Source organism: Panthera uncia (genome assembly GCF_023721935.1).
Source record: "Panthera uncia isolate 11264 chromosome D3 unlocalized genomic scaffold, Puncia_PCG_1.0 HiC_scaffold_8, whole genome shotgun sequence".
NCBI classification, from domain to species: domain Eukaryota; kingdom Metazoa; phylum Chordata; class Mammalia; order Carnivora; family Felidae; genus Panthera; species Panthera uncia.
The window spans coordinates 37,445,500-37,459,949 of record NW_026057586.1 but is presented as its reverse complement, the minus strand read 5'-3'; the positions used below and the strand labels follow the sequence as shown (position 1 = coordinate 37,459,949).

General features: G+C 43.2%; 1 protein-coding gene across 3 annotated transcripts in view; it reads left to right on the top strand.

The window, feature by feature from the left end:
* Nucleotides 1-9,584: 9,584 nt before the first annotated feature.
* Nucleotides 9,585-14,450, top strand: part of MAPRE2 (microtubule associated protein RP/EB family member 2) — a 157,743-nt gene continuing 152,877 nt past the window's right edge. The window contains exons 1-2 of one of the 3 annotated variants that reach the window (XM_049620223.1): nucleotides 11,009-11,097; nucleotides 11,764-11,913. Coding sequence is in view for 1 of the 3 variants with exons in the window: in XM_049620221.1 (XP_049476178.1) it covers nucleotides 11,074-11,097 (24 nt within the window). In the remaining 2 variants the exon portion in view is untranslated. Of the gene's footprint in view, nucleotides 9,608-10,983; nucleotides 11,098-11,763; nucleotides 11,914-14,450 lie in introns of those variants that run through there. The other 2 variants (XM_049620224.1, XM_049620221.1) reach the window with 2 other exon arrangements.

Here is a 14,450-nt window from a genome sequence, read left to right as displayed (position 1 = left end):
TGTCTCTGGGATCTGAGGTCTCTAGAAGTCAGGATCAAAAGTGTTGCATTTAATGGCAGATGTACACTGAGTATTTCCAAACTCATCAAATTATATACATTAAATATGTACAGTTTTTTGCATGTCAAAAAAAAGTGTTGCACTTGGTTCCATTTGGTGCTGGCTAGAGTTTGTTACAAATAAAGAGCTTATTCCCAATTCAGAATTTAGCCAGAGTGAGTCTGACCTGGCATCAAAAAATACCACAATTCTGTAGATAACCACGAAAATCTATACCCACCATAAAGGTCCTTGTGGCAGTGATGTGGGCTCCTGGTCCCCGTTTCTGTATCATCATCACTATGAAGAGCATGCATCTGTTTGCAATTAACATAGCAATGTTTTTGACTTGTCCAAAATTTGTTTAATCCTCTAAGGTCCTCAAAAGAATGAAAATAAAGAAAATAAGAGGAGGAAGAAGACTTGTGAACGGGCCTTAGGGAATCTCAATGGGAGCATATTCTGCCCTCTGCATCTACTCGTTTACACTACGAATTATGAGATAAAACTAAACGTGCACTCATGAGTGGTGAACAGAATGGACGTTCTTGGAGAACAAAGAGACACATGGTAGCATGGCAAAACACATTAGTGTTTCTCAAAGCACAATTGACTGGGGAGTTTCAGGGCCTGACTCTCCTCCCACCACAGATCTCACTCCTCATCATTATCCTCACTGACAGGGGGCCTTGTCCGAATCCCCAGAGCCAATGACAGCTCCCAGCAGCTGGATTTCTCGGAGACAGTTAAGTGGCATTTTTTCCCAATTACTCTTCTCAGACTTTAGATGAGGAGAAAAACGTTTTGCGAAATGGTTATGGTAATGGCAAGAATGAGTTCGTGGATGTGGTTAAATGCAATTTTAGCAACACCTTGAAATGTACCATATGCTGAGAGCTTCTCTGGTACAGGCAGCTATTATCTTTAAGAAATTGATTTCTTGGTCTCATGTTCTATTATTTCAATATATTTTATAGATTTCTCTTTTATTTATTTCCTTTTTGCCATATTCTGGAAATAACTGTTCCTTATGAATGCTAGCTTTTAATTTTAAGACTAAACTTAAACCTTCCTACTTAAATGTTGCTGGGGGACTCCGTAAGATGTATTTGCAGTCTTAAGAAAACCTATAAGCTGAAAGAAGATTAAAAGATTTTTTTCTCCTAGATGCTGAAAAATTAAAATTTGTTGTGTATGAAAGTAACTGTCTCCTAATAAACTTATATTAAGCTGAATTTTTAATAAAATTAATGGAGTTGCTAAATTACAGAGAAATAATATAATATAATATAATATAATATAATATAGATTTTTAAAATGGAAAGATAATTCAATTGAGACATTTCTGATTCCATCCTGCTTATTTATGTATTCATTTGATTATTCAAAAATATTTCTTTATCATCTGTCATGTCCCAAACACAGTTCTACACACTAAAAATAGAAAAGTGAAACAAAATGGACAAAAATTCTTGCCCTCATGGGGCTTGCATTCTAGTGGGCAGAGACATGTCTTTGCACTAAAATTAATTCCATTTTAATAAAGGAGACAATGTATAAGTGCTTGAGATATTAAATAATGAGCTGCCACAAGACCATGCTGTAAGAAATTTCAAATTTTAAATAAATACTTATTTGGTATTAATTACAAAATCTTATTCATGAGATAAATGGTCAGAAATAGAATTGTATGGGTGCATCTGGGTGGCTCACCCAGTTAAGCGTCCGACTCTTGATTTCAGCTCAGGTCATGATCTCATGGTTGTGAGATCGAGACCTGACTCAGACTCCGCGCTGAGTGTGGAGCTTGCTTGAGACTCTCTCTCCTCTACCTCTCTTCCCGTTTCTGTTCTCCCTCTTTCAAAAACTAAAAAACTAAAACTAAAATTAAAAACAAATAGAATTATAAGGAGTCTGAAAATTAAACAGGTAAATTATCTGTAATTCTTAGTAAGTGCAAGGTAAGGAATTGGGGGAAATGGCATGGTATGAAAAGCATCCTTATAACTTAGCAAGAATATGCTTTGACAGGTCGGTCAATGAACAACACAGAGAGGACGGTGGCCATGGTTTCACAATGCTTGTGATTCCCAAAGAAGGGACATGTGTACAACAGAATCAGAAACATTCCCAATTGCTCTGATACAATAAGAAAAAATAGATGTCTGGCTTGAACAACAAGGTTTCCAGTGTGAAAAGATAGAATGTAGTATGAAAAAGAGTGACTATCTTATAACAAACTATAGTCTAGATAACATTTGAGAAAGAACCAAAACAGTACGCACAGAAAACCAGCAAAGGACAAGACACTTCTGGAGAGGTCCAGCAGAATGCAAAATTCATCTAAATGCCCAATTAAAATCCTAAGAGCGTCTGCTGAGGGATGCCTTCCCATTATGCATTGGTAAGCTGATTCTTAATTTTTTTTTCATTTTATTATAAATAATTATAAATGTGAAGCTGTTGTGTTAATTTGTCTTAGACGAAGGGGTGTATTTTAAGACCAGCACTTGTACGAAGGGCTGCAGATGGAGAAATTAAAGCTATTATAAACTCTGTATCTCTCAGCTCTCCTGAGCTTCAGAATTATATTTAAAACACCCTCTAGTCATCGCCGTGGAATCCCTTGGGCACCTCTGACTTAATGTGTCCTAAACTGAACTCTGTATCTTGTTCAATATCCCATTTCTTCATCTCAAGCAATGGTTTCTCCTTCTACCCAGACGGGCAAGCTGCAGACTTGCAAACCCTTCCCCGCCCCCAATGTTGTTCCCTCCCTCCCCTCCCCCACCACACACATCCCTTCCTACCGAAGACGGAAGGTTTTGGTGATCTCTCCTCTCCAGGTCCTCACCAGCTTTCCTCCAGATCAGGATACTAACCTTCTGAGTGAACTTCCAGAACAGCCTCCATGCCCCAGTGGTACCAACAAACCTGATCATAGGCACGTTTGCTCTGGCACCTTTTCTGGCTTGTTTCTGCCTCCGCACTCCTCTAAGTACGTTTCTTATTTCACACATGCATATTCATTTGTAAACAGCATAGATATACAACTGCTGCATTAATATACACATTAGAAAACATAAAACTGACATTTTAAAGGGTGAGGTAAAGATGAAATATACACTATTTTATATTCCATGTATTAATGATAGGCAAAATATTCTGTTATCACTAAAATGCTGTTTAGTGAGAATAATGTGGTTGAAAACACTTCATCATTTTTAGACAGTTTTACTGCCTTGTGATAAAGCAACTTGAAACCTGGTCCCAAGTGCACTTTATTTCCATGTTTGCTTTGATGGTTGGCTGTGCCACACAGCACATCTCACAGAGAACCACATGTACAAACACAGGAAGTAGATCATTGGATGAGCTTATGAAATTACGATACTCGTTTTTCAAAATCACCTACCAATTTTGCAAGGGCTTTTGTGAAAACCCACTAATGTTTGTATCATTCATGTTATCTTTAATCCTTTTAAGTCATTTATCCATCTTTTGAGTCTTAGATTAGTCAAACGAGACAATACACATAAATGCACTTACGCAAGCACACATAAACTACTACCAAATTGCAGTTTGCTTTGAGAACGAGTAAGGAGGTTAGGGACACCCCCTCAGTGTGGTGGATCCCAACCCCTCCCTCGCAATTCCTTGCACCTGGTAAGTCCCTCTGTCTGTCTGACTTGCAGATCAAGCAAGAGCACCAATGTCAATCCATATGCCGCTAAGTCCCTTCTCGTATTATAGATAGACATCCGAGTTTTCGCCCTTCCTTCTCACACCCAGCATATCACCTCACACAACTCTAGAGTGTTCTCACCCCACACGGAGGCCAGTGGCCAATATCTTACATCTAAACATCTCAGCTGGACACACCAGGCCTTCTCTTGTCTACCCCACTGACCTTTCCATTCCACACACCCTATTCTTCAGCCACATTAAACTCATCATTTGCTTTCACATTCCTTCTCTGGAATATATGCCCACAGACTCTGCCTTACCCCAAGCCATCCTCACCTGGTACACTCTTCTTCATCCTTCTAGACCCAACATAAATGAGAGCCCTTGTCTGACTTTCTTCCTGACTGTCCAGTGTTCTCTTAGCATTTTATTTATACCTTTTATTTTTTTTTAAGTTTATTTATTTATTTTAAAGAGAGTAGGGGAGGAGTACAGAGAAAGGGAGAGAGAATTCCAAGCAGGCTCAGTGCTGTCAGCACAGAGCCCACTGAAGGGCTCAAATCCACGAACCATGAGATCATGACCTGAGCTGAAATCAAGAGTCAGACACTTAACTGACTGAGCCACCCAGGTGCCATATTCATAACTTTTAATATGCCTCAAGCCACACTATGCACACGTCCATCGTTCCCTATACTCTAAGGCCCTTAAGACCAAAGACCATTTGGGGAAACATAGCACCTAACAGAGTGACTGCCCAGAGGAAGGCATCACAAAACTGTTGAATAAATTACAACTTAAAAAGGTTGAAGCAATTTTAAAATTAGAAAGGCCAAAGATGAGCAAATTTCTGCTGATGAATCAAAGACCATTAGAAATAAGATTCTAAAGAAATGCAAGGAATCAATTTCCTGATATTGTCACACTGGCTGACCAACTCATGGACAGGATATAGGGAAATGACAAAGAAAATAAAATTGTCACGCTAATGTTTAATAACCAAGGAATTCATTAAAAAAACGGCTATACTGTGTCCCAGGGGGTCCCAAAGTGAGTTGGCAGTGATCCCCTTGGTCTCTTAGGGGATCAAAGCATTTGGGGCTTCATGGAGCTACAACAGGAAACTTAAACAGATTTCATCTCTTGGTCTCAGAGACCAAACAGGTAAGTTTGAAGATAACTCCACCACATAAGAGATAATTACTAATCAACAAATTAATTTTATCTGCTGTCTTTTGTTTAAAATACTGAATCCAGAAAGAGTTGATCCTTCTACAACTGGTCTACATCTGTTCTAAACAGCATATAAAAATATTCATGTCCAACTTATTTTATTTTATATGAGGGATTTTTTCTTTCTTTTTTTAAAAAATTTTTGTAATTACGTTTGTTTGTTGTTTGTTTGGTTTTTTTGGTTTTTTTGTTTTTTGTTTTTTGGTTTTTTTTTTTTGAGACACAGAGTGAGACAGAGCGCGAGCAGGGGAGGGGCAGAGAGAGAAGGAGACACAGAATCCAAAGCAGCCTCCAGGCTCTGAGCAAGAGTTCAGCACAGAGCCCGACGCGGGCCTCAAACCCACAAACCATGAGATCATGACCTGAGCCAAAGTCCAACATTTAACCGACTGAGCCACCCAGGCACCCCTTCTATGAGGGATTTTTTTCAATCTGCTATAAAATCATGGACACCTCTAACACACAGTGTTGTACGAGTCGGGGTAACATTTTGTTCCTTTTGATCTACATTAAACATAGCCTATGATGTATACACCAATGTATATTATATAATGAGTGTATTTGTCCTTCTGGCATTTTGTATTATGTTATGGAGACACAGTTTTTGCTAGTGGACATAACTAGAAATTGGGACTTGGGTGAGTCATTTAAGCTCCTTCCTTAACTTTACCTGCAGAATACTTTCTAGCCAACTCACCAATATTTACTCAAAGCTCATGCAGTGCCTCGAAGGTGGCATTGTTTCTTATTTCAACATTTACTCTGTAACTAAACACTAGGGTCCTCACAAGGCAGCGATCCCTGCCAAGCTGTCATCTTGTGCCACCTTCACTACTCATCTTGATAAATGCCATCACATCTCAGTAATGAACACCTCCATCTCAGTCTTACATGGTCTAACTGATACATTTATAAGTGGTTCACTGTAGCATATCTCTTGAGGTTAAGATTTATACTTAAAGAGGTATTACAGTTCAGCAAGGGCTCCGAGCTAAAAATAAATCAGATAAAATGAGAAGGATTTAAGCAAACGGTTTAAAATATTCACTGATAAGCTCTGCTTCTCCTTTCTAATTCCTCATTTTCAACATTTGTGGAAACGTGTGATTGAGGCTCTCAGAATATTAGCTTTAGGAAGATGCTGACGTTATGTAAAAATACTTATTTGGGAACAGTTTTATGAGAGGCAAACGTTTTAAAGGAAGTGCCACTGATAGATGTGAGCAGAGACAACACACAATTGTTGTGATCCAAAGCACTGCTCAGTGCCCAGCAACACGTTATGATAACCCGTGTGTGTAGAGCATTCTAGAGCTTATAGCATTCATCAGTGCTTTATCTCTTTTATGCGTGTGAAGTGTGGGGAGATGAACAAAGCAAGTTGAGCTGATGTCAACTCTGCTCTCTGGAGAAAGAAGCCCCAAAGCTTATTGAAAGCCATGATTTTATTTTTCTCACACTGATATTTACTCACTAGGCTACACTTCAACATTCCTTTGAATATGTCAAAGGCATGATTCAGGCAATCGTAGGAGAAACATGGGACAATTTGATCCTGCTGAAATATTCCATTCTTCACACACACGTATTCAACCCTCAAGCAGAGAGTGACCATCAAGGTCAGCAAAAGTAGCAAATTTGCTTGTGTTGATGTAACCTTACTTATTTAATGGTTGATGTGCCGCCTAGGATATAATCAACATGGAAGATATCTCCGAGCCCCTGTGTCACAGAAGACTTTGGATGATCGATGCCTGGAGTAGACTGACCTTGGTTAAGTGATAAGGTGACCCTGACAGGCAGAGACACAAGTTTTTACTTTTAAGTGTCTCCCTACATAATTATATTGTATGATAACAAGAACAATAATGCTTTTCCAAAGACTCCTCACAGAACTTGGTACCTTCCTCAAACTGGCAATCTCTGCTCATCCTCTATTGTCACTACCCTATTTTCCATTTAATTTTATCCCCGAGCCCCCTGTGTTAAATGGATCCCTATGATAGATATTACTGCTGTTCACCAAGATGTCTACATTTCCATCTATTTCTAAGTACACACCCCTAAGTCACAGGAAGGAAGCGGGCTAGAGCGATGAGTCACCCTGAGAGCTGCCTGGAGATTTTGCGTGAGCAGGAAATTAACTTCCATTGTATTAAGCCACGGAGATTTTGGTGGTGTTTGTTACAGCAACATAATTTAGCCTACCCTGACTGATGCACTTTCTCACCAGCTCAAGTCACGTTGATCACCATTTATGCAGCAACCCATAGCTGTTTATGTGGCTGTTACACCAGTAAGCTGTGTTTATAGGATGAATCTGCCTCAGTCACTACTGAAGGCCAAGTCTCTGAGAAATAGCTGGGGGCAATAGGAAGGTACTGGAATGATCCCACAGTGTGTCCTACACCCTTGCCAGGTCCCTGAATTAACACTGAGGGCTTCTCAATGCAAATTACTATCTTGATTTATTCCTTAGGAGATATCAATTTTATGAGAAGAAGGAGTTTAATTTAGAACACACTGAAACTTCTAGGCTGGTGGGATAGTCAGTTGGAAATGCCTCACAGGTGATTGGTAATGCAGAAACGGGGCTGGGAAACAGGCTAAAAATGTGGGTACATACACTTGAAAGTTGAACATTAAGCATGAATAAAATTTCCAAAGGAAATGACAGAAAAAGTGAGAAAAATAAAAAGCAAACGCACACACACACACACGCACATGCACACACAAATGAGTCTTAGGAAACATTCATATTTAGGGCTAGAGAGAGAAGCAGCAAGCAAGAGAGACATGAGAACTCTGATGACAATACCCATTCATTTCGAGAGCTAAGAATACCGTATCTTCATTAATAAATTCATTTAAATTTAAATTTCAAGGTTTTTAATGAGGATAAAAAATGTACTACTCCTTAACAATCCATTTACTCTCTCAGATATTAAAATAGATTACCCATGTGACAGGCAGCTGGACATTATCTGTAATAAAAAGCAAATGATTTTTTAATTCAATGTCCCAGAACTAATTTATCAAGATTTAAAGTTTTACAGAAGAAACAGAACTTTTAAACATGTATGACTTGCTCTGCATTACAGTCCTCCATTTATTCAACAGGATTGTTCTTCTACACATCTGTCCGGGGCTCCACACTATGGGGTGCTGCGGTCATTCTAGGCTGGCTGCCTCCACTCCCACTGTACCTGCTGTTCCCCCTGTATGTTCAGCTTTGTGCCAGCTTTGCTCCTGCAAGGATGACCCCAAGAGTTAATTAGCTAACATTTTCTGAACCCTAGGTGCGTGTGCCAGGCACAAGGTACTTTTTTGTTTTACAGGTTTTTTTTCATTTAATCTTAAACCCTAGGAGGTGGATATTAGGAGTATTTCCGTTTTACAGCTTGGGGAGCTCAAATTGTTAAGAAAACTTGCCTAAGGTCACAGAGCTATTAAGTGATGCGGCAGGACTCAAACTAGGCAGGCCAATGCCAAAGTGAGTGTTCTAAGCCTTGCTAGAGCAAGCGTGTGATCCTCAAACCAGCAGCATTAACTTTACCTCGGAGTTTGCCAGGCATTCAGAGTATCAGTCCCAATTCCAGACCCAATCCATCAGAATGTGGTTTAAACAAGGCCCTGGGGTGATCTGTCTGCACATTAACGTTTGGGACTCACTGTGCTAAGTCACTCCACTATACAGACTTCACTTGAAAGGATGCTTCCAGAGCTGGAGGTAAACTTTCCCCTGAGTTCCAATAGGAGGGGGTGGGGAGGGGGGGAAGTAATGTATGTGTTCTCCAAGGGCAAAAGAAAGGATTCAGACAACAGGTTCTTTGAGTCTCAAACACTGGAGATCAGCGAAGGTCAGGAACACTTCCAAAAGCAGCAGATACTGAGCCGGGTCTTGAAGCCAGAACATTTTCTCAATTCATTTCATTAAAAACAAGTATTGTTCCAAATGGACCGGTGCCCACATCAATAATCTGGAGTTAGCTTCTCCAGCCTGGATTCCGTTTTCCAAATAGAATCCAAATATCAACAGCACCAAAAAGAAGATTTGAAACCTCAATAAAATGTGCCATGAATGCAGTTATCGTATTATTCGGTTTAGAATTGCCTGGTTTGATTAATAATGTTCATGACAAATTAGTTTGCCCCTTAGTATTAATTGTTCCCCAGGTAGGAGTACAAACACTTGGTATAAAAAAACGGAAGCACGCCCCCAGCTACAGGTACTTAATTCAGGTACTTAATACTACTACAGGTACTTTTCAAGACCCCTCTTCTCAGCAGTGCTGGCCTCCTCTTTCTTGGTGGGGCCCAACAGTCCTGCTCTTTTGGCTGGCACTTTATCCTAAGTGACCCGCTCTGGCTTCCAAGGGCCCCAACCTGAGCGCAACCTTCCAACCAGCCCGCCGACAGGTCACATCGGACCTGCCGCGACCTGTGCTCGGCTGGGGTCTCTACTCTCACTCCGCACCCCTGGAAAAGGGTGGCGCGGCCAGCTCTCCAGGGTGGACGAGCCGAGCGGCGGCGGTGGCAGAAGGCGAGTCACGTGCGGCAGTGGGGGCGGAGCGCACCCGGCCTGGTGGGTGGAGAAAACAAAGCCCCCAGCTGTCAGTAGAGGAAGGAGGCGAAAGCGCCGGAGCAGGTGAGTCAAGTGCATTTAAAGCGGTACCGCCCTGGCGCACCCCGACACCTCCTGCCCGGGCGCAGTCCCTCCCAGGCCAAGCGCTGGCCGCGCCTCCTCCCGCCGCCGGGGGGCTGCAGTCTGCGGGTCGCGGAGCCAGCGGGACCCCGGGGTCCCTGGTGCCCTGCAAGAAGTTGTGCAGGGGTCGGCCCCGCGGCCCGGGGATGTGCACCCGCCAGCGAGCGGCACCCCTTCTTCGTAGCCCCAGCGCTGCGCACCCGGGAAGAGGGGAGGGAGTCGGGCTGCCACGCTGGCAGAAGCAAAGTGGACTAGCTCTGGGGTGAGGGCCGGGACTGTCCAGGACGCGGACACTTGGCGCTGGTGCCGAGGGGGGTTTGGGGGTGCGCTCCCGCAGCGCGCAGACCTGGAGGCGCCAGAGTTGGGGCGCAGGGACCGAGAACCGAGGGAGCTGGCAGGGGCAGCGCACTTCGGGCAGACCAGGAAGTGCAGCTCGCTGGCGCCGGCCTGCTGGGGATCAAACGCTGGACCCCCGGCCCTGCCGCCGCCGCGGGTGCTTGCCCTCCGGCGGAAGCGAACCCCACAGCTCCCCATTCCAACTCCGGCTCCCGCTGGTGCTCCTGGCGCCCGGGACCTGGGAGCCAGGTCTGGGGAAATGAGAACGGGTTGTTATTCTGACCCCAACGGGTTCTTCTGCAGAGATCACCCTGGGCGCAGGGCGAGGGCTACTCGGCGACTCCTCACTCTGCTTCCGTAGGAAATTCTTCAGTCCACCCTTAGAAGGGTTGCGCGGAAGCCCAGAAATCCCACAAAGGGCAGGAAGGAGGGGTGGGCACAGAAAGACCTTCCCCTCTGAGTCTGGAGCGTTCGGTAATGCAGACTTTCAGATAGTGGATCTGGCCACCCCTTGAGTCACTTTGCCAGTGCCTTGCCAAGTGCCGCCTGGCGCAGAAGGCAGAGCTATAACCTCGGAGGAAGGGGCGCTGCAGCCATTTGATCAGGAGGAGCCTTTGTCTTAACCCCCAGTCCCCTTCTGCTAGTCTTCGCTGGGTCAGTAGCGCGTGGAGTAATTAATATTCCGAACATTAGCCATCCCTTCACTTTGGCACCAGCCGACACTGCTGTCCCCTCCCTGCGGGTTTTCGCCAGCACTTGCTCACGTCCTCTCTTCCAAAAACATGGAACGTGGTCCAGACCCGCTAAGCAAGAGGAAGTCACTAAACGCACTATAATGCAGTCACGTAAAATCAAGGGTTAAGTGTTCAAACCTGCACCCGCCCGCCAGCGAGGAGACGGAAGAACTTTCTCGATTAGCATAGTATCTACCCTGGGGCCGCGCTGAGAGGCGGCGGTTCGGTCCCAGCCCAAGTGAAGCGTGCAGTACCGTCTTGATTGTGCTTTGACGCAGCATCTGCTTCTAATCTGAGAGGACCCGAGGCTTACAGCTTTGCGGAGCAAGACTCTGTGGGATGAAACAGAGCAGAGATCAAAAGGTAACAAAAAAGAATAGCAACATTTGAGACGCTTCTCTTGAGCACTAAATGTAGCCAAGTTTTTGGTAAGCTAAGAGGGAAGATGGTCCTTGACTAGCCAGTATCTCTTCTGAAAATGCCCCCTTGCTTTGCTAGCGTTCTTTGTGGCTGCCAAACTAATTAAATTATCAGGGGCTGTGTGTCACTAGATCTCCAGGATGGTTTGGGAGGCCACCAGGTGGTCATTAGTGATGCTTAACTGGTAAGTTTCACTTGCATGGGAAGAGTGACCTTCTCCATGCAAAGGTTCCCAAACTTTGCTGTCTGTTAGAATTACCTGGGAAGCTTTGGAAAATCCTGATGTCCATATCTCATCCCAACCCATTTAAATCAGCCTGTTTGGAGATGAGATCCAAGCATCGGGTTTGTTATTTGTTTTATTCATCTTTAATCGCCAGGTAATCCCATTGTGGAGCAAAGTCTGAGCAACACTGACGCAAAGGAGTTCAGTGGCCAGCAGCTGCAAGGCTTGCAAGACAAGATGCCAGTTTAACTACTTGGGGTGGGGGCGGGGGAGAAGCTGGAACTGGAGTGCCGCCCACAGACGCCCTAGGGCGGGGACTGTCACCGGGCGGCTTGGCTGGCGGTGACACCTGCCACATCATCTTTCACCCCCTCTTGCCTTAGGTCCGGTTCCTATTGGAAAGATCGAAGTTCACTGTCAGTGTCTGGTTTCTGCATGGTTGTTAAGGAGCCGGTAGAAACTTTCATTCCCCGTGATGACTCACGTGCACAGGCAGTGGGGAAACCCAGCAGAAACTAACTGGGAGCAGCCTGGTGAGTCAGCAGACTTCAATCTAAGGCGGAGCCCCCGGGGAATAGGAAGTAATTACATCCAGTAGCTTTTTGACGCGCGCTATTCCACTCCTTTGAAAGCGTGTTTGAATATCTGATCAGGATATGTTTGCTCGTAGACGCTGGTTCCTTTTCCAGCACCCTGTTCCACTTGCTTCATTATAATGCGCTCTCCTGTTAGAGGAGGAAACACAAAACCAACTAGACATCTTGTAATTTCCTTGGTGGAAGACATATGCATATAAAAAAAAAACAACACCTGGAGAATGTGAACTGGTTTGGGTTATTTCAAATATGTGAAGTAGAGAGGATGAATTAGCAGTGCATAAGTTTTGAGTATAGAAAACTCAAATACTGTTTGATCACACGCTCAGTGGTGGATTAAAGGGTCTATTTAAATAGAAATGGTTATACCTAACATTTTGCATGAATATGTTTGCTATTAATGATTTCTTGCTTTAAAAAAAAATCCCTAAGACTCGACCCTTATAAGATAACTTGTTTCAAAACGTACACAGGTTAGGGGGCGCCTGGGTGGCTCAGTTTAGTGTCTCACCTGGGCTCAGGTCATGTTCGACAGCTCAGAGCCTGGAGCCTGCTTCAGATTCTGTGTCTCCGTCTCTCTGTTCCTCCCTAGCTCGCACTTTGCCCGTCTCTCTCAAAAATAAATAAACATTTAAAAAAAGTTTTCAATGTACATAGGTTATTAAGTATACTTATTTTTCTTTTTTAAATTATCATTATTATTATTTTTACACTTAGCTCCAAGTTAGTTAACATAGACTGTAATAATGATTTCAGGAATAGAATTTAGTGATTCATCACTCACATATAACACCCAGTGCTGATCCCAAAAAGTGGCCTCCTTAATGCCCCTTTTGCCCATTTGGCCTTTCCCACCCCCCCACCCCCGCCCCCCACAAAACCCCTCCAGCAACCCTCAGTTTGTTCTCTGTATTTAAGCCTCCTGTAGTTTGTCAATAAACTTATTTTTCTTATTTTTATTACTCTTAACTTCAATCTTTATACCACTCCTCTCTTCATTACCTTTTATATCACCATGACTGAGTCTACCTGCTTCCTTCCCCATTCTGTTTCTTTAAGGGGGAACAACAGTGCCTGGCACACAGCAAGCATTCAATATTATCAGCTACAGAACTTTGTTGGAATTTCTGCTAGCCCCTATGTACCCTGCTTGGTATTCTCTCCCAGGAGCCTTTCTGTTTGCAGCTCCCATAGCACAGAGCATAATACTTTTCGTGTTGTGAATGCTATTTGTGTATGCTGAACATTATCAAAAGGTGGGGAGAACATTTGAAAGCAGAGCATCCTGAGTACGTTCAGTTGTTATTTTCCGAGACGGACATTCTGGATATGTGGGAGCTAAAGGTCCGTCACAATTCTTAAGTGCTATGAAATGGTAGCTCATTTGTTCATTTACAGTTTTATATAAAAAAACCCTAGACTTCTGAGCATAACTAGTAACTGTTAGAATACTTAACTACACTCTCATGTGAAGATTCACTTCACAAAAGTTTGCTCTCTGCCCATTATGATGGAAAAATCACATCCAACTATCTGGATGCCTAAAGGAATTCATCAAGCTAGGAGAGTTCTTTCAGAGCATTGCAAGTTAATAGTTAACCAGCTTTTATTGTCATCGGCCTTGATTAAAACTAGCACAAGTGGGGCACCTGGATGACTCAGTCGGTTAAGTGACCAACTTCAGCTCAAGTCATGATCTCATGGCTCAAGAGTTTGAGCCTCGCATCAGGCTCTATGCTGACAGCTCAGAGCTTGGAGCCTGCTTCAGATTCTGTCTCTCTGCCCCTCCCCCACTCACACTCTGTCTCTCTCTTTCTCTCCTTCAAAAGTGAATAAACATTAATTTTTTTTTTTAAAATAGCACAAATATATTTAAATAGCCAGCATATTTTAAAATGAGAAGTTGGATATATTCTTTGACACATAACACCAGAAATAAGTGTTAATAAGAATTTCCAAAGGCCGAAGTGATGGAAATGAGCCCATTCTCATTTCATTTCTGTGTAGCTAAGAAAAGGCACTGGGGATACATTTCTGAAATTCCAGCCCCTTTCCTGGGAGTTGTAAGATATTGAAAGGCTGAAACGTAGTCTAGAAGAATGGGTCTAATCCAGATTAACGAGAAACTGTTCATCAGAGGATGGTGTAGACCTAGTTCTGTAATAATTACAAGTAAGCCAGAAGCGGTGACGTAGAAAGAAGGGGTATCACCTCAATTTTAGAAACTGAAGTTTTTGGGATAGATCAGAATCATTCAGGTTTTTTGTTTGTTTGGTTTTTTTTATACAGCCCTTTGGTCTCCTTAGTATATCAGGGCATAAACATAACTCTGGTAGAGAGGATTCCCATGCGCCAAAGAGCACAAATCCCAATATCAAATGATACTCTAAAGTGATGAGAAACCAGGGGTACCGACTCTATCATGTAGCTGTTTCTTGAATAGAGTGGAATATAATCTTGCTTGGAGGTTTTGG